At 58.2% G+C, this 18290-nt stretch overlaps 2 protein-coding genes and 1 non-coding gene across 5 annotated transcripts in view; all 3 read left to right on the top strand.

Moving 5' to 3' along the window:
* Positions 1 to 474, top strand: part of LOC111818433 (protein PRRC2A-like) — a 9345-nt gene extending 8871 nt beyond the window's left edge. Inside the window, exon 13 of the mRNA XM_023722385.1 lies at positions 379 to 474. Coding sequence (XP_023578153.1) covers positions 379 to 474 — 96 coding nt within the window. The remainder of the gene's footprint in view (positions 1 to 378) is intronic.
* A 2985-nt stretch (positions 475 to 3459) lies between these two features.
* Positions 3460 to 17530, top strand: Prrc2a (proline rich coiled-coil 2A). 3 transcript variants are annotated; one of them, XM_004624317.2, is made up of 31 exons: positions 3460 to 3643; positions 5521 to 5695; positions 6197 to 6374; positions 6714 to 6813; positions 6888 to 6960; positions 7232 to 7375; positions 7490 to 7641; positions 7843 to 7922; positions 8058 to 8200; positions 8455 to 8545; positions 8641 to 8857; positions 9217 to 9700; positions 10444 to 10634; positions 10810 to 11110; positions 11392 to 11602; positions 11706 to 13532; positions 13777 to 14045; positions 14124 to 14266; positions 14463 to 14592; positions 14679 to 14764; positions 14880 to 15113; positions 15241 to 15381; positions 15494 to 15565; positions 15653 to 15820; positions 15973 to 16055; positions 16164 to 16371; positions 16442 to 16540; positions 16641 to 16853; positions 16949 to 17043; positions 17123 to 17213; positions 17310 to 17529. In XM_004624317.2, exons 2-31 carry the CDS (start codon positions 5584 to 5586, stop codon positions 17448 to 17450), a joined length of 6477 nt encoding a protein of 2158 aa, XP_004624374.1. In that variant the 5' UTR covers positions 3460 to 3643; positions 5521 to 5583; the 3' UTR covers positions 17451 to 17529. The 3 variants fall into 3 exon arrangements, with proteins under 3 accessions (XP_004624374.1, XP_004624373.1, XP_023577471.1); XM_004624316.2 differs by having other exon boundaries at positions 15970 to 16055; XM_023721703.1 differs by lacking the exon at positions 16641 to 16853 and having other exon boundaries at positions 15970 to 16055; positions 17310 to 17530.
* LOC111818769 lies at positions 5867 to 5996 on the top strand. The gene has a single exon (XR_002822682.1). It is a non-coding gene; the product is annotated as a small nucleolar RNA SNORA38 (small nucleolar RNA).
* Positions 17531 to 18290: the final 760 nt, after the last annotated feature.

Below are 18290 nucleotides of genomic sequence, written 5' to 3'. Positions count from 1 at the left end.
GAGAGAGAGAGAGAGAGAGAGAGAGAGAGAGAGAGAGAGAGAGAGAGCGAGAGAGCGCGCCTGGTGGGATTAAAGGGCTTCTAAGGACCCCAACATGGAAAAAAAAAAGACAAAATTGTGAGCCAGAGTTAGCTAAATTAAATAAATTTTCTTTCCCTTCCAGATGTCAACTTGGTTTTATTTGGAGGATTTGCCCCTAGATTTTGGAAGAAATGTTTTTTTTTAATTTTTATTTATGTGTGTGTGTGTGTGTGTCCAGCTCAGCCCACCAGGGGGCGGGGCTGGCCGGCATGTGGTGCTGGGGATCGAACCGCGGTCCCTGTGCTTTGATAAGCTTGTTCCAAGTAGGTGCCCCAGACCACTGAGCCATCTCACCAGCCCCGAAATGTCTTTGAGGGGAAAGCAGCTAAGATTTTCCCAATTAAACCATCCATCCCCAATTCTGTGTCTACAGCCGGTGGTTCCATGCACTAAGGTAGATTCTACAAGTATAAGACAATACCGATGTCAAGAAATTGAAGTAGGATTTTGTCTTTGTTTTGTTTGGGGTATTGAACCTAGGGCCTTTGCTCATAGCTTGATTTCCCACCCTTTTTATTTGCTATTTTGAGATAGAGTCTTGCTAAATTCCTGTATCGCCCAGGCTGGATTTAAACTTGTAATTCTACAGCCAGGCAGACACTGCGGCACACGTCGTAATCCCAGCACTCAGGAGGCAGAGGAAGGAGGATCACTGTGAGTTCAAGGCCCACTTGGACTACAAAGAAATTGAAGCCAGCTTCACCTGCATAGTGAGAGTGAAATCCTGCCTGAAAAAAGGCAAAAGAAAGAAAGACAGACAATCTTCAATCCCTCTGCCAGAGCTTCCCTGAATGTGAGGATTATACGCATGCACCATCATGTCTAGCTAGGAAGGAAATTTTTCTCTTATCACTACACCACCAAGTAGCTTTTCGTCTTTTTAAGTGAGGGTTTCATTATGCAGTTCAGGTTGGCCTTGAACACATCTTGCAGCCCAGGCTGGTAAAGTCACAGTGATCTGCCTCAGTCTCCCTGGTGCTGGGATTACAGGAATGTGCCACCACACCCCAGTAGCCTCTTTAAGCAGTAGAGATTCAGTTGAACCAACAGTCTCCAACCCAGTGAGCTTTCTGTTTTTAACAAATCGCTCAGAGTCTTTATTCCTCCTTCCTTTCTTTTTCGTCAGTGCTGCAGACCCATTTAGAGTCGCGCATATGTTGGGCAAGTGTTCTACTATGGTTACACCCCCAGCCCTTCTCTGAAGCTTTTATCTAAACTCATTTGGATGAAAGAACTGGAATCCAATGTAAGGCCTGACAACTTAAGAATTATATGATGGCATGGTGTGGTGACACACACCTGTAATCCCAGCACTCAGAAGGCAGAGGCAGGATTGGTCTCAGGGAGGTGAACCTAGCCTCAACTACAGAGCAAGATCTCGTCTCCCCCCTAAATAAATAAACCAAAAGATAAAGTAAGTAAAATAGTCATCGGGTGGTGTCAATGGGTAGATCTGATACTACCAGATGGGTTCTGGGGCAGCTTCCCAAGGACTGGAGCTTCAGCTCACCCCACTCATAGTTTGTTGATTCTTGTCACAGAAAAAATTCTCAGGTATACCAGTAGGGAGCAAAGACAAGACTTATTTAGCAGAAAAATGGCACACAGGGGAGTGCGGGGCTTAGGAGTGAGCAGTCAGACACCGAGCTGTGAAGCCTGGTTTGCAGGATGGGGAGCCAGGGTGTGACTCCTGGTGTCGCTCAGGTCCCCTGTTGGGGGCCCACCGGAGTGCAAACCATTTTCCCAGGTGGCAAGTTGAGATCTGCTGCCCACTCATCTGCAGCCTCCTTTCAGGATGGCCTGTGGCAAGAACAATTTACAGGTGCAAATCACTTGCCCACAGCCCAGTTTACAAGTGCGTTGCGTTTTGTTTATTGGGCAATGCTGGAGTGAATCTAGGGCCTTCACACTGAGCCACATTCCCAGTCCTTTATTTTTTTTCTCTTTTTATGAGACAGGGTCCTGCTATGTAGCTCAGGCTAGTCTTTTAACTGTGGCTCAAACTGGCCTCAAGTTTGTTGCAAGCCTATCTTGGCTTCTCAAGTACTGGGATTACAGGAGCATGCCATACCCCCATTTTTATTTTTGAGCCAGGGTCTTGCTAACTCACTAAACTGCCCAGGCTGAACTCAAACTTGCAATCCTCCTGCCTCAGCCTCCCAGAGTGCTGGCTCACCACTGTGCCCAGCGGCTTGTTTTGCCCATCTTTCTATTTAAAAATTTCGATTTGAGACAGGGTCCCACTATGTAGTTCAAACTGGCCTTGAACTCACTATGCAGCCCACTCACAATGCCTCCTACTTCAGCCTCCCAAGGGCTAGGATTACAGTCGAGTGCCACCATGCCCTGTGTTTACTGTGTAGTTAATGGACACTGGTAAGAGTCAGACAGATGTTTGTGTTTTCCCGGGAGGAAGAAAGGCTTGAAAAACTTTTGTGTCCTGAAACTAGCTTTTCTCAAAAGTACAATTTTAAAATCATGATCTCCCTTGTCTCCTTTCTACCTATCTTAATTTCTTATAACTCACGGAGAGCAGCTTTTAGAATCAAGTAGTAAAGGACAAAGAGGAGAAAATAGTACTTGCCTTTTGTAAAATGAAACCTCTTGTTGAAAGAATACAAATTGCCAATAATCTCAAATGTAAAAATCTACTCATAAAAATTACCGGTTAAGAAATTGAATGTCCGCTTAGTCACCGGTTGCCGGTGTCTTGAGAAAGATTATTCTGAGCCTATCTTTGTTCAAATTATTTGCATACATTATGCAAATAAGAGCTTGTCCAAAGAACGCCTGTGCTTCTCCGGACCCTCGGATTGGTCTCTCTAGTCACTTCATTTGTGTGACAAAATTTAACAAACGACAGGCCCCGCCTCCCCGGTGCCGTAACCCCTCGCGAAGGGACACGTGACCGTGGGCTCTTCCGGGGTCTAGGTGAACTCCACCCTCTGCTGAAGCCGCCGTGGGCCCACCGCGGCCCTTCCGTCTCCGCAGAAAACACCTCTGGCCTTGTATCTTTCTTCCACTGTCGGGCGTCCTTACGTCTTTCCACTCCCTTTTTCCACGGACGCACGACGTACGCCCCGCCTCTTACTCCCACTATTCCTCGTATAAATTGTGCGCCCCAACCACTCGGCCGACCGGCGTCGCATTCTCGCCCCCCTGTATACGTTTCAACGGCCGACGCCGGGAGCTATTCCCCTCAGCCAATCAGTGTCTTACCGTCTGTAACTCCCTCCTCTTTATGTAAATAACCCCTAAAAGCGCCGCACACTTTTTTAAAAAATAAGGACAGCCTTGGAAGTAAGGGGTGAGCTAGAAGGCCCCGCCCTTTATGTAAAGTAGGGGGCGTGCCCAGCCGCGGAGGGAGGCGGGAGTGGGGGGGCACTCCCGGGGGCGGCGGTTGCCCGGATGGGCCGTTAGTCGGAGCCTAGTCGCGGAGTGAGCGAGGGAGACGGGAGGAGCCGAACCCGGCGCCATCCGCCGCCATCCGCCCCCGCCCCACCGCCATCCCGCCCCGGGGAGCCGCTAAACCCGGGTCCCAGACCCTCGCGCACCCGGCCAGGTGAGTCTGGGCGAACTGAGTGCTGACGCCCTTTTCCAGCGCTGAGCGGCGGCGGCGGCGGCGGCGGTGGTGCGGTGGTGGCGGCGGCGGCGGCGGCGGCGGCGGCGGCGGGCCGGGGAGGGGGAGGAGAAGCTGCCATTAGTCGCCGCCATTTTGTCCTCCTGCTGCCGGCCTGCCCGCCCCTCCCCCTCCGGTACCTCTCCTTGGATGCCCGCACTGCCAGCCCCTCGCTCAGGGCTGTCGGTACCACCCACTGTTGTGGCTTCGGGGAGCGACCCCCGCTCCTCGGTCTGTAACGCCCCACCCTCCTCGGCGCTCCAGGACCCTCGCGGCCATCTGTCGGCCCGCGCCCTGGCGCCCTGGGGTGGGCCGCGCCCGCCGGACCTCCCTCCCCTTGGAGGGTTTCTTTGCCCGGTGCCGGGACCCCGCGCCCCGGTGTCCCTCCCGGGCTCCCCTCCGCGTCGAGGCCTCTGGACCGTGCATTATCCCGCATCCTTGCCTTCCACATTCTTCCTTGCCTTTTCCCACATTCATCGGTACCTTCTCTGCCGTTTCATGTTTCCATTCGCCTTGTCCCTTTTTCTTTCTTTCATTCCCCCCTTTTTGTGGTCGTGGGGCTTGAACCCAGGGCCTTGAGCTTGCCCTGCGAGCGCGCTGCCCCTGCGCTACCGCCCAGCCTCTCCCCGGTCTCCTGACGTTGCCTCCCTTCTCCTCGCACAGCCTTTCCTGGTTTCACGTACTGTTCCCATCTGCTTTCATGCTCTCGTCTTAGTCTGCTCGTTGCACGATTTTGTTATCTTTTTCTAAGCACGTTTCTTTTGCTAGATTGGTTTTCTTAAGTACCTACAAAGCAGTCCAGCAGTCCGTCCTCACATCTCCAGTCGTGAAGTTCTGCCTCCCAGCTTTGGGCTTCCATCCTGGGCCTGCCTGGTCTCTTCTCGCCATCTCCGGTCGCTTTCTTTTTACACTACGACCACCCACAAATGATAGCTGGTCATCATAGACTGTAGGGAGGGTGGAGGTCGGCCTGCTTGGGGAGCAGGGCCTGCTAGGCAAAGATGTGACTGCTCATGGAGGTTTTTAATGATAGGAAAATGAAAGTTAGTAGCTAGCCCATGGTTACAGGATGTTCTCCGGATAGCTCCGTGGGCCTTTGTTTTTCTTAGCTGTTTGCTTCTGGAGACAGGATTATTCCTAGGAGTCGTGATGGAGGCAAATGTAGGAAGAGATGGGGTCTGGAAAATACTTGGAGTTTTGTGGCCTGGACGCATGTACAGGCCCTGTTTGCGAGGATTTCCCTGACACCAGCTCCCAGTGTGGTGGAGAAAGCTCATAAAATCCTTGAACTCCCAACATACCTTCCTGCAAAACTCCCCAGATGAGACTTAGGGCTGCCAGGAAGGGAACTGGGGCCCAGGCCCCAGGGGCGTGATTAACGCACGGGTGTAATAAGTTGGTCTTCTATGATGGAGTTGTAGGCTTCGCTCTGGTTTTCTCTGGGGTTTGGACTTGCTCGTCCTGGTTTATTGTGGGCCTCTAAGATTATTTTGGCGAGGGGAGAATATTCTGGGAGTAATGAAGAGGCTGTTACCCTTTCTACATTGGCACAAATACAAGAGTGTTTACACTGGAAGGATATTAGGTTTTTACCCATTTATTTTTTCTTGACAAAAAGTGTCCGATGGAAAGAGGGAATGTGGCATTTGTATACTGAATAGATTGTCGTTGTTTAAGGAAGCCAGGAAAGTTTATATAGGCTGGGGGAAAGAACCCTGAAGGGCCATGAGTCGGGCCCCTGATGAGAGTGGGAGGGAGCTTGTGGGCTCCTGTTGGGGCTGTGGAGGCCGCGGAGACTCATGCTGCTGTCTGGCCCACAGGCTCCGGCACGTTTCGGGGGAGGTGCCTGCAGGACCCAACGTACTCAATGAGCTTCCAGCGCAATGTCCGATCGCTCGGGGCCGACTGCCAAGGGGAAGGATGGAAAGAAGTATTCCTCGCTCAACCTGTTTGATACGTATAAGGGCAAGTCCTTAGAGATCCAGAAACCTGCTGGTGAGGGCACTGCAAGATGTTTCTGATGTGGGGGAGGCTTGATGGGTGTCCACTGTAGAGCTCCGTGCAGGAGAGCAGCTGCTGTAGAGGCTGCCGGCCAGAGCAGCACCAGAGCCCTCCCACTCCTACCTGCAGGCTTCCCGCAGCTGGGGGGCTCTGGGGCGACCATGTACCTCCTACAAAGGCGTGTCTTGGTTCCTTGTCTTTGGACACGTAAGAATTGGAGGCAGAAACATTGTGGATTTGGTGACATCTGGGCCAGCCTGCTCCTTGCAGGCTCCAGATCAACCATCTCACATAAAAGCGACAAATGTAATAGATGTATACTTGGGCCTTTGCAGTAGGGATTTCCAGGATGGTTACAGAAGGGAAGGGTGGCTTCTGAAAACTTGGGAGTAAGTGGATAGTAGGTCATCGAGGATGTGTAAGTGGGTGTGGGGAGGGAGGCTGTTAGATCTCCTGTGTGAGGCGACTTTTGACCCTCTTTCCACCTTTCTTCAGTTGCCCCTCGCCATGGCCTACAGAGTCTCGGGAAAGTTGCCATTGCCCGGCGTATGCCACCCCCAGCCAACCTTCCAAGCCTGAAAGCTGAGAACAAAGGCAATGACCCCAATGTCTCACTAGTCCCGAAAGACGGAACAGGATGGGCAAGCAAACAGGAGCAGTCCGACCCCAAGAGGTAGACAGAGGCCTGGGAAACCTAGAGCCATCAGAAGTTTTACTTTGTACTTCAGGGTGAATGGGGCTTGGTCTGGCCCAGTCGCAAGCCTCTGTGTCAAGGTAGCGATAAAGAGGGAGGCTCCTTATGGCCCTACTCCAGGCTTCCTGTTAGATGACTGAGAAATGGCACTTTAGTTTTCCTTGAGGTTTGAGGGAGAACACGAAAAAACACGAAGCGTGGTCTTACGTTGGTGAACGTAGTGGTGGACCTGGGGTCAGGCCCTGCGTGCTGCCAGTTGGAGAATTAGGGCGGCACCTCACGTCCCCTTGTGACCGGTCCCATTCCGCACTTCCACAGTTCCGATGCCTCAACTGCTCAGCCGCCGGAGTTGCAGCCGCTGCCGGCTTCACAGACGCCTGCCCCCAGCCAAGTGAAGCGACCCCCAACAGCCCCCGAGGTACTTGGAGAGCTGGAGGGTCGGGGAGGGCGAGGGCAGCCCCTCCCACCTCACCATTTATTCTCTCTCCCCAGAACACTCCTTCGGCTCCAAGCGGGGTAAAGTCCTGGGCGCAGGCCAGCGTCACCCATGGAGCACACGGAGATGGTGAGCGCAGCTCTGTGAGCAGTCTGCGTTACGCTGGAGGCTGGGCTGCCCTGAGGGTCCCTGATCTGCTTTGGCTGAACCTAGGCCCCCACATTCAGTTCCACTCTGGGAGGGAGTCCCGGAATTGTCCTTTTCTCTTGGGGACTAGACTCTTTCACTCACTGCTGGGGTGAGTCTCAGCAGGGCCCTGCAGACTGTGCCTGTCAGCCTTGGTTTTTATGGCACGTCCCTGGGACGTGTGGCTGTCCCTTCTTCATCCTTGTTCCAACAGGTGGAAGGGCATCAAACCTACTGTCACGATTCTCTCGAGAGGAATTTCCGACCCTGCAGGCGGCTGGCGACCAGGACAAGGCTGCCAAGGAAAGGGAGTCTGCCGAGCAGTCGTCTGGGCCAGGACCAAGCCTCCGCCCCCAAAGTGAGTGGCTGCCTCGGATGCTGGCTGTCGCGTCTCAGAGGCCCTTGCAGTCACTTTCTCTTGTGCCTGAATCATTACTCTCTCCCTCTTTCCACTCTCTTTTCCAAAATACAGATTCTACAACCTGGAGGGACGGAGGTGGGCGTGGCCCTGATGAGCTGGAGGGCCCGGACTCCAAACTTCATCATGGTCACGATCCCCGGGGGGCACTGCAGCCTTCAGGCCCACCCCAGTTCCCTCCTTATCGCGGGATGATGCCGCCCTTCGTGAGTTTGGATGGTTTATCTTGGCATGGTTGCACCAGACGCTAACATAGCCAGCAAGACTTAGTATTTGGGGGAGGCGGGGTGCGGTTAAGAAGCAGACACCTGTGAGACAGGAGGAGGATGGGAGGGCATTAGCAAGGCAGAAGGCTGGCGGGCTGTGGGAGGGCCCTTCTAAACAGCTTTTGTTGGGCCATTTTGCAGATGTATCCCCCATATCTCCCGTTCCCTCCGCCCTATGGACCCCAGGGGCCTTACAGATACCCCACTCCTGATGGGCCCAGGTGAGCAATCTAGGTTTGGGTTTGTGGGTGGAAGCAGGAGAAGCCTACTGAGGGAGGAAATGGTTTAGCCAGGAGGCTCAGTTTTATATGTGGTTGTACAGCATGCCATCTTCTTTCTGTCCCCCACATATACAGCCGTTTCCCCCGTGTGGCAGGTCCTCGGGGCTCAGGGCCACCAATGCGCCTTGTAGAGCCTGTGGGTCGGCCTTCTATTCTAAAAGAGGATAATCTCAAAGAGTTTGACCAGTTGGACCAGGAGAATGATGACGGCTGGGCAGGTGAGTGGATACAGTTGGATCTTGAAAGGCAAAGTCCAGAGAAAGAAGTGGAAACTGCTTGTGGGAAAGGTGGCTGTTGGAAGGCAGGATAGATCTGTGGAGGAAACCAAGGCCCAGCGGGACAGGAGCAAGAATGACAGGCATAGCAGATCTGGACTGGTGCAGGAGGGGCATGCAGGGACACTGTTCTGTAGAGGGACATCCGGGACTCAGGGGCCAGAAGTGTGGGTCTCAGCTCCTGCTTTTTCCCTCAGGGGCCCATGAGGAGGTCGACTACACTGAAAAACTCAAGTTCAGCGATGAGGAAGATGGGCGAGACTCTGAGGAGGAGGGAGCTGAGGGCCGGTGCGTTGGGGCTGGGCAGAGGGCCTCATTGTCTTGTGGGGAGGGACAGGAGTGGGTTGGGGCTGAGCTTAATCCCACTGTTGATCTGTTCACAGCAAGGACTCCCAACCCGCTGCTGGTGAGGAACGGCCCCCTGAAGCAGATGGCAAAAAGGGCACCTCCCCTGGCAGCGAGCCGCCCCCTCCCAAGACGGCCTGGGCAGAGACCTCTCGGCCTCCAGAGACAGAGCTGGGGCCTCCTGCCCCAAAGCCTCCCCCACCCCCACCTCACCGGGGCCCCGCCGGGAACTGGGGCCCGCCTGGGGACTACCCAGTGAGTGTCTGCGTGAGGGGAGGGGGCCTCTAGTGGGAGGGGTAACTCAGGAGCAGAGGGAGGGCTAAGGTCCATGAACCTAGGGAGGGCTGTGTCCTGTGTCTGGAAAGCTTGGGAATGTCCTTCGTATTCAGGGAGTCTGGGATGAAAGTTGGGGTGCTGGTGAGGGTGAATAAGAAGACCTGGGGTCCCAAAGGAGGGAGGAAGAAGAGATGAGGATGAGCTCTGTCCCCCCGAGAGGCCATCACCCCAGGTCCAGTCCTTCCCCGCCTAGCTAGAGGCAGTGGCTGTTCTGTGGAGGACGTGGTAGAAAGCCTGGTGACTGATGGACCTGGCCTGCGGGGTTCTGCCCCTTACAGGACCGCGGGGCTCCGCCCTGCAAGCCGCCTGCACCCGAGGATGAGGATGAGGCCTGGCGCCAGCGTCGAAAGCAGTCTTCTTCTGAGATCTCCCTGGCTGTGGAGCGGGCCCGGCGGCGCCGTGAGGAGGAGGAGCGGCGCATGCAGGAGGAGCGCCGGGCTGCCTGTGCTGAGAAACTCAAGCGTCTGGATGAGAAGTTTGGGGCTCCTGACAAGCGGCTCAAGGCAGAGCCTGCCGTCCTGCCTGCTGCTGCTGCTGCTGCTGCTAGCACTGTCCCCCTCACACCACCTGCAGTTCCCAAGGAGCTCCCCACACCGCCAGCACCTGCCCCCACCCCGGTGCCTGAGAAAGAACCTGAGGAGCCGGCACAGGCGCCCCCCACCCAGCCCACTCCCAGCCCAGGCATGGCCCCGGCTCCCGTTCCCAAGAGCAGTGGTGGCACTACCAGCGGCGCCAGCAGTGGCAGCTGCGAAGCCAGCCCAGGTAGGGGAAGGGTGGGTGGGAAGTGTCAGAACGCTGCTCACTGTGATGGTTAGGGTGGGAGTAAATGAAGTAGAAGGCACTTACTTTGCTTTTTGTTTTTTTGAGACAGGGTCTCGCTATGTAGTTCAGGCTGGCCTGGATTTACTATAGCCCAGGCTGGCCTCCAACTCATGATGAGCCTCCTGCCTCAGCCTCCCGAGTGCTGGGACTACAGGCGTGTGCCACCACGCCTGGCTGAAGGCACTTTGGTTCGTTGGATTCTTGGTGGTAGGGGAAAGGGTCCCATCATTATGTGAGTTCTGACAGAAGGAGGGAAGGTTCTAAAACCATTTCTAAGCCGTCTGTGGTGGCGCACACCTGTAGGGAGGTTGAGGTGGGAGGATCACTAGTTCAAACCCAGCCTGGACAATTTAGCGAGACCCTGTCTGAAAAATAAAAGGGGATAGAGGTGATAGTTTGGTGTGAAGGCGTTGGGTCCCATCCCTAGCGCCAAAGGGATTCGGGTTGGAGAGACACTTCAAGGCCTAGGGTAGAACCAGACTTCAAAGGTGCTGTCCTGGGAGTTTCCTAGTAACTTGGCATCAGTGCTGTCCATTGACTGTTGAGTTAATTTTAGGCACCAAGGACTTCAGTGCAGTGTGGTCAGCTGGACATGACATCTCAGTGTCTGGGAAATGTGCTACGAGAGAGGGCTAGAATTCTTGGGGTGTCTTGGCGGACTATGTTACTGTTTCTCAATATAGTGGAACCCCAGCTGCCTTCAAAAGAAGGGCCTGAGCTGCCAGAAGAGGTTCCTTCACCTTGTACTCCCCCGACTCCAAAAGTGGAGCCCAAGAGTGATGGGGTAGGACCTACCCGGCAGCCCCCCAGCCAGGGGTTGGGCTACCCCAAATATCAGAAGTCGTTGCCACCTCGTTTCCAGCGGCAGCAGCAGGTGAGACAGTGGCTTCCTTGGGTGGCCTCCTCAGTGCACTGTCTGGTGGTGTGCGTGGCACGGGCTCTTCCCCTCAGGACTCCGCTGCTGTGCAGCTTGCCTGGGCCAGGCTCGGTGCTAAGCATGCGGTTGTTCAGCTCTGAAAGCTGCTCACCCCGTCTCGGTCCTTGTACAGGAGCAGCTCCTGAAGCAGCAGCAGCAGCAGTGGCAGCAGCAGCAGCAGCAGCAGGGCTCCGCGCCTCCTGCCCCAGTGCCCCCGTCACCACCTCAGCCAGTGACTCTGGGGGCTGTGCCAGCTCCACAGGCAGCGCCACCCCCTCCCAAGGCCCTGTACCCTGGTGCTCTGGGCCGACCCCCACCCATGACTCCCATGAACTTTGATCCCCGCTGGATGATGATCCCGCCTTACGTGGACCCCCGGCTGCTCCAAGGCCGGCCTCCCCTGGACTTCTACCCTCCTGGTGTGCACCCCTCTGGTGAGAGGCCATGAGGCCAGGTGACGAATTACTAGTTGGGTGGGAGATACACCACGCACCATGGACAGTTTGTTGTGTGTGAGCTCAGGCGTGGGGAAGCAGTGGCGCTCCTCAGTCGGCCAGGGCAGCATTCCTCATCCTAGGAGAGCCGAGCAGGTGACCCTGTCTTATAACAGCAGGCGAAGTCTGGCTTTGCTGGAATCCGGAGCTGCGCGCCAAGGAGCAGCGGGTGGGAAGGGGACCGTGACCCTGAAAGGATGGCTTTCCTACTCTTTTCTCAGGCCTAGTTCCTAGGGAGCGCTCAGACAGTGGGGGCTCCAGCTCAGAGCCGTTTGAGCGCCACGCACCCCCTCTCTTACGGGAACGAGGAACCCCACCAGTAGATCCGAAGTTGGCCTGGGTGGGGGACATGTTTGCCACCCCACCTGCGGACCCGCGCCCGCTCACCTCACCACTGCGCCAGACAGCAGATGAAGAGGACAAGGGGCTTCGGTGAGACTGGGGTGGGTGTGAGGGTCTTAAAGACTGTACAGGGGAGAGGATTAGCTGGGTGCCTGGATGTTCACTTCTGCTCTGTTCTGTCTCTTGTCTTCAGGAGTGAGACCCCTCCAGTGCCTCCCCCCGCACCCTACCTGGCCAGTTATCCCGGCTTTCCAGAGAACGGTACCCCGGGGCCTCCCCTGTCTCGATTTCCCCTGGAGGAGCCAGCTCCCCCAGGGGCCCGTCCACTCCCCTGGCCGCCAAGCAGTGAAGAGGCTGCCAAGATACCGGCTCCGCCATCCAAGAAGGAGCTCACCAAGGAAGAGACCACACCACCACCATTGCCCGAAGCGGGCCGCAAGCCCACTCGTGGTATTGGGTGCCAGGGCCCCCCACCACCACGCAGAGAGAATCGCACGGAGACACGCTGGGGTCCCCGCCCGGGGAGCAGTCGCCGTGGAATACCCCCAGAGGAGCCAGGCGCCCCTCCCCGCCGGGCTGGGCCTATCAAGAAGCCACTACCCCCTGTAAAAGTCGAAGAGGTGCCTTCTAAACCTCTGGAACAGGGGGACGAGACACCCAAGGCCCCAAAGCCAGATGCACTCAAGATGGCCAAAGGCAGAATGGGGCCCAAGGAGCCCCTGCCCAGTGGGAACCTGTCTCCCACACCCCGGCTTCGCAGGGATTATTCTTACGAAAGAATGGGTCCCACCTCTTGCCGTGGCCGGGGCCGAGGAGAGTATTTTGCCAGAGGGAGAGGTTTTCGGGGGACTTACGGGGGGCGGGGACGGGGAGCCCGAAGCCGTGAATTCCGCAGTTACCGGGAGTTCCGAGGGGATGATGGACGTGGAGGGGGCGCAGGGGGACCGAGCCACCCTTCTGCACCCCGAGGTCGCACTGCCAGTGAGACCCGAAGTGAGGGCTCAGAGTATGAGGAGATCCCCAAGCGGCGCCGGCAGCGAGGCTCAGAGACAGGCAGTGAAACACATGAGAGTGACCTGGCCCCCTCAGACAAGGAGGCGCCCCCACCCAAGGAGGGTACCCTTGGCCCAGGCCCCCTTGGCCCACCCCTCCTGGGCACACTGCCTTCACCAGCTCCAGCCCGCTTTCCTGCTGCCCGGGGTGGCCGTGTCTTCACACCAAGAGGGGTGCCATCGCGCCGGGGCCGGGGCGGCGGGCGCCCACCTCCCACCTGCCCGGGCTGGAGCCCTCCAGGCAAGTCCCTGGTTCCAAAGAAGCCTCCAGTGGGCCCTCTGCCCCCCAGTAAGGAGCCTTTGAAGGAGAAGCTGGTCTCAGGGCCTCTGTCTCCCATGGCCCGTGGAAGTGGCAGCTTGGGTGCTGTGGAAGATGGGGAGCGGCCCCGCCGGCGGCGGCACGGCCGAGCTCAGCAGCAAGACAAGCCGCCTCGGTTCCGGAGGCTGAAGCAGGAGCGGGAGAACGCTGCTCGGGGTGTCGAGGGCAAGCCCTGCCCCCTGGCCCTGCCAGCCTCTGCTCCTGGACCTGAGGAGCCTTTGGTGACCGTCGCGGGGCCCCAACCACCTCGCCGGGCAGCTGCCAAGTCTCCTGATCTGTCTAACCAGAACTCTGATCAAGCCAATGAGGAGTGGGAGACTGCATCAGAGAGCAGTGACTTCACCAGTGAGCGCAGGGGAGACAAGGAGGCCCCCCCGCCGGCGCTTCTGCCTCCAAAGGCTGTAGGGGGCCCTGGCGGTGGTGCAGGTGCCCCAGGGCCAGGCCTCTCACCCATGTCTCGTGGAGACCTGAGTCAGCGAGCCAAGGACCTGAGCAAGCGAAGCTTTTCCAGTCAGAGGCCTGGCACAGACCGCCAGAACAGGCGCCCAGGCCCCGGCAGCAAGGCTGGCGGCAGTGGCGGAGGTCCTGGTACAAGGACTGGACCAGGAAGAGGGGACAAGAGGAGTTGGCCCTCACCCAAGAACCGGAGGTGGGTGAGACTTGGGGCTTTGTCCGTCCCTGTGGTTCACAGGGCCCGGGGATCGGGTGGTGGGCTGCCTGGGTACGGGGGCTTTGCTGGCAGCCACGTGGGAAGCAGTCAGTGGGATCTCCGCCCTTGCTTCCTACCCCACAGCGGTGTGGAGCATGGAACCCCTAAGCACAAACCTGTCAAGCAGGCAGAGCACGTGACCAAAGCCCAGCGTCTCTGTGCTGATGCACTGTCCTCCCTGCAGCCGCCCCACAGAGGAGCGACCCCCGGGGCTACCCCTGCCTCCCCCGCCGCCCAGCAGCTCTGCTGTCTTCCGTCTGGACCAAGTTATCCATAGCAACCCTGCTGGCATCCAACAGGCCCTGGCCCAGCTGAGCAGCCGCCAGGGGAGTGTGGCAGCACCAGGGGGTCACCCGAGGCCCAAATCTGGGCTGCCTCAGGCCCCTCAGAGCTCGGCTCCCCGGCCTCCCACCCAGTTCGACCCTCCAGGGCCCCCAGGGGGCAGCAGCTCAGGTGAGCTGGGCTGGCCAGGGTCTGCAGCAGGGCTGCAGCGAGCAGGCAGGAGGGCTGATGCTCCATTCTTCTTCCCAGAGCCCCGCTTTGAAGAGCCCGTACCTGGCCAAGTGGTGAGGGAGGCAGGCGGGGCTGCCCCGGACTCAGCCCCGGTTCGTCCTTTTCCCCACAAGTGGCGGGAGCGGGAGCGGCCTCCTCGGAAACCGGAGCTGCTACAAGAGGTGAGGGCCAGAAGCGCTCCTTCCCTGCAGAAGGCCCTGTCCTGCATTGCCTGGGCTTCCACTCTGCTGCTGCTTTGGTGTCATGTCACCATGGGTTTTCTTGTTGGCCCTCAGTGCCATCCCCAAAGCCTCTGTCCCACTCCACATTACCCAGTGCCTGGCTTCATGGCTGGCCTCGGGCCTTTCTCGCCTTTAGGAGCCTCTGCCTGCTTCTCACAGCTCTGCCTTCTTGGGCTCCAAGCCCGAGGCCCCAAGCCCTCAGGGAGACTCCAGAGATGCAAGCACCGAGGCCCTGACACCCCACCTCTGGGACCGGTTACACACTGGTGAGGGCATGGGTGAGGGTGGGGGCTGGGGGGCCAAGAGGGCCAAGTGGGCCAAGCTTCAGCACTGTCTGCTGGCCCTGTCCTAGCCGCCAGCCGGAAAGGTTACCGGCCCGGCTCCGTGGAGCCCTGGATGGAACCTCTGAGTCCCTTTGAGGATGTGGCTGGCACAGAGGTGAGTGGGCTGGGTGCAAGCTGCTCCCACACAGGCACTGCCCTGTGAGTCTGCGCATTGCTGAGGTACTGGGGTGCTTTCTGCCCTGACCTACCCGTCCTTCTCCACTCCTCAGATGAGTCAGTCTGACAGTGGGGTGGACCTGAGTGGGGATTCTCAGGTGTCATCAGGTCCCTGCAGTCAGCGAAGTTCCCCCGATGGAGGACTCAAGGGGCCCTCGGAAGGCCCCCCTAAGCGGCCCGGAGGTCCCCCACCCCTGAGTGCTGTTCCTGGTGAGGGTCCACCTGGTTCGGAACCCTCGGAACTTCCTAGGAGACGGCCACCCACACCACAAAATGGGGATAGAAAGGTGAGGACCCCAGGGACATTTTCAGGGAACCCTGTGTTACTCTCTTTTGGCCATTGAATTTTGGGAGTTCCCTGTCGGGTTTCTCTCTCCTCTCTCCACCTTTACTTTGCCGTGCTCCCCAACACAGGAGCTGCCCCGGGAGCAGCCTCTGCCCCCTGGCCCCATAGGCACGGAACGGTCACAGCGGTCAGACAGGGGGCCAGAGCCAGGCCCTCTACGGCCCTCCCACCGGCCCGGTCCTCCAGTCCAGCTGAGCACAAGTGACAAGGTCTGCATAGCAGTTGGGTTGTCCTGGGTGGGTGGGAGAAGGAAAGGGCCACGGGTCAGACCCAGGTGACGTATTTGCGTCATGGTGTTTGCTTCCTGCCTCTCAATCGCAGGACTCAGACCTGTGCCTGGCAGTGGGAGACAGCTTAAAAGCAGAGAAAGAGCTCGTGGCATCCGCTCCTGAGGTAGTGGCGAGCAAGCTGCCTGGGGTGGGGGTCAGGCCTGAGGTTGGGGTTGCTGGAGCGCGGTAGTGTGACAGGTGCCTCCGCCAGGCCATGCCGCTGCCTCGGGACTGGGAGCTGCTCCCTGGGGGACCCACCACAGCTGAGCCGCCGGCCAAGAGCGTGAGTGCTGGGCACTGTGGCCCTGAGCCCAGCTCCTCGGGCCCGCGCCTGCACCCAGAGGTCCTCTACAGCAGCCCTGGGCCTCCCAGCTCCCAGGTGCGCCCCACTTGGGCCCTGTGCCCTGACAACGGCACCTTCTGTGCTGCTCGCCTCCTGCCAGGCTGTGACCAGCACGCTGTCAGAGGCGGCTGGTGGGGTAGGCGAGTTTCTCGAGCAGAGCCCTGGAGCTGTCACCCCTGTCTTAGCAGGTCTCAGCGGGAGCCGTCGACTCGCAGTTACACGCCAGCAATGGGAGCTTCCGCCCTGGTACACCCTCGCTGCACCCCTACAGGTGAGACTGGGTCCAGGCTGGGGCTGAGCGCAGAGGCTCCTGGGGGGTAACTCAGGTCCCCAGGATGGCCTCTGAGCCACTGAACCTGTACCCCCAACGTCCTGCCAGGCCCCAGCCCCTCTACCTGCCCCCGGGCCCTGCCCCTCCTGCGGCACTGCTCTCCGGGATTGCCCTCAAGGGCCAGTTTCTGGATCTCTCCGCCCTGCAAGCAACAGAGCTGGGGAAGTTGCCCGCTGGAGTTCTCTACCCTCCGCCTTCCTTCCTCTACTCCGCGGCTTTCTGCCCCAGCCCTTTGCCGGACCCACCTTTGCTTCAGGTGCGAGTGGGCTGTGGGGGTGAGTGTGGGCATGCCATGGGTGGAGGTGGCATCGTCTCTGTCCCGACAGGTGCGCCAGGACCTGCCAACCCCTTCAGATTTCTACTCTACAGCTTTGCAGCCTGGTGGACAGAGTGGCTTCTTGCCTTCTGGGGCTCCCACCCAGCAGGTACCTGCCACCTTCTTCCGTGTCCCCTTCTTCCTGTTGTTTTTCCCACCCCACCAACACCACCTCCCTGGCCTGGCACGCTCTTGTGGTGTCATCACAGATGCTGCTGCCTGTGGTGGACTCCCAGCTACCTGTGGTGAACTTCGGCGCGCTGCCCCCCGCGCCGCCCCCCGCGCTGCCCCCGCTCTCTCTGCTGCCCGTGGGCCCTGCTCTGCAGCCTCCTGGTCTGGCCGTGCGGCCCCCACCGGCTCCTGCAGCTCGGGTGCTGCCTTCACCTGCCAGGCCCTTCCCCCCAAGCTTGGGGCGCACAGAGGTGAGGCTGTGGCTGGTGTGGGAGCTAAAGGTGGGGACCAGGACCCTCGGGCTCCGCAAGGCTGAGGCTGAGGCTGAAGAATGCTCCTCCTTTAGCTGCACCCGGTGGAACTGAAGCCGTTCCAGGATTACAGAAAGCTGAGCAGCAACCTTGGGGGATCTGGGTCGTCGCGAACTCCCCCAGCTGGCAGGTGAGCTGGAGTGGGGTGCACTCTGTCACTTTTCGGCCCTCTGGGGCCAGTGGCCTTACACTGCTGCTGTCTGCTGTAGGTCCTTCTCCAGTCTCAGTTCCCGTCTCAAGGCTCCGCCTTCCAGCTACAGTGGTGTGTTCCGCACCCAGCGCATCGACCTTTACCAGCAGGTGAGGGAGAAAGCCTTGTTCCCCGCTCAGGTGGGGAGTTGCTCCCGCGTTCCTGCTGACTGCAGCCTTTCCGTGGCACGCATACCTATCCCGTAGGCCTCCCCACCAGATGCCCTGCGCTGGATGCCGAAGCCTTGGGAGCGGACAGGCCCGCCTGCTCGGGAGGGCCCTTCCCGGAGGGCAGAGGAGCCTGGGTCCCTAGGGAACAAGGAACCTGGATTGCCCCCACCCCGCTGAGGGCGGCCCCTGCCCCCACCCCCACCCCCGGGGCTTGTATATAGACTATAAATATATAAGGGGGAGAGGGGTGGGTGGGGAGGGCTTGGGGGGCTGGAGCCTCACTTTCCCTCCTCCTCCTTCCTCATCTCCTCCTGTCCCTGGGGCCGTTTGTTAAAAAAGAGTAATAAAATAATTTAAAAAAAGATTTTGAGTTTGTTGTAACAATGAGAACATGAAGATACTAAGCATTTTCTTGGGTCTTGGGGTTGGGAGTGGGCACAAGCTGCCTGCAGGCTGCTTCCTGAGTACACATCAGGAGTGGACCTGCCCTTGCTGGTCTCCATGGGCATCCTGCAGCATGGTGGTGAGGCCGTGCCCTTGCGTGTCCCTGCCACTCAGGAGGTGAGCAGGGGACATACTGCAGTGTCAACTTTTGGCTGGTCCCATGAAAATCTTGGCACTTCCACGGCTTTTTGACCCAAGTGGACCAGGTCCAGCACTCAACTTGAATTCCGTTATCCAACAATGCAGCTGTACTTGGGTCTGCAGCTGCTCAAAAGTACACCGGTATTTTCTGTCACTTAAGTGTAAACACCTGCCACGTCAGGACTGAACTGCACCAAAATGCAGCCTCATCAGAAGTCTGCGGGACATAGCTTGGCTTTGACCCCCTGTACCATGTGCTATGCCGGCCTCAGGACTCCAGTCTTGGTGGCAGATACCTCTAATCCCAGCACTAGTGCTGGGGTAGTTTGAGACAGGAGAGTCCCTACTAGTCCAAGCTGTGTAGCAAGACCCCGTACCAAAAAGAGCCTGCAGGTAACATTTGCATGTACACTTGCTGGGAGACAGCTATCA

Source organism: Octodon degus, unplaced genomic scaffold (assembly GCF_000260255.1).
Source record: "Octodon degus isolate 3935 unplaced genomic scaffold, OctDeg1.0 scaffold00005, whole genome shotgun sequence".
Classification (NCBI taxonomy): Eukaryota; Metazoa; Chordata; class Mammalia; order Rodentia; family Octodontidae; genus Octodon; species Octodon degus.
The sequence above is the reverse complement of the archived record's forward strand: the minus strand, read 5'-3'. Positions and strand labels throughout refer to the sequence as shown.

Coding starts and splice junctions, on each gene's coding strand:
- Prrc2a (XM_004624316.2), top strand. CDS start 5,584: ATGTCCGATCGCTCGGGGCCGACTGCCAAGGGGAAGGATGGAAAGAAG. Junction 11,603..11,705: donor GAAGAGGACAAGGGGCTTCG/GTGAGACTGGGG, acceptor TCTTGTCTTCAG/GAGTGAGACCCCTCCAGTGC. Junction 15,566..15,652: donor TCGTGGCATCCGCTCCTGAG/GTAGTGGCGAGC, acceptor TGCCTCCGCCAG/GCCATGCCGCTGCCTCGGGA.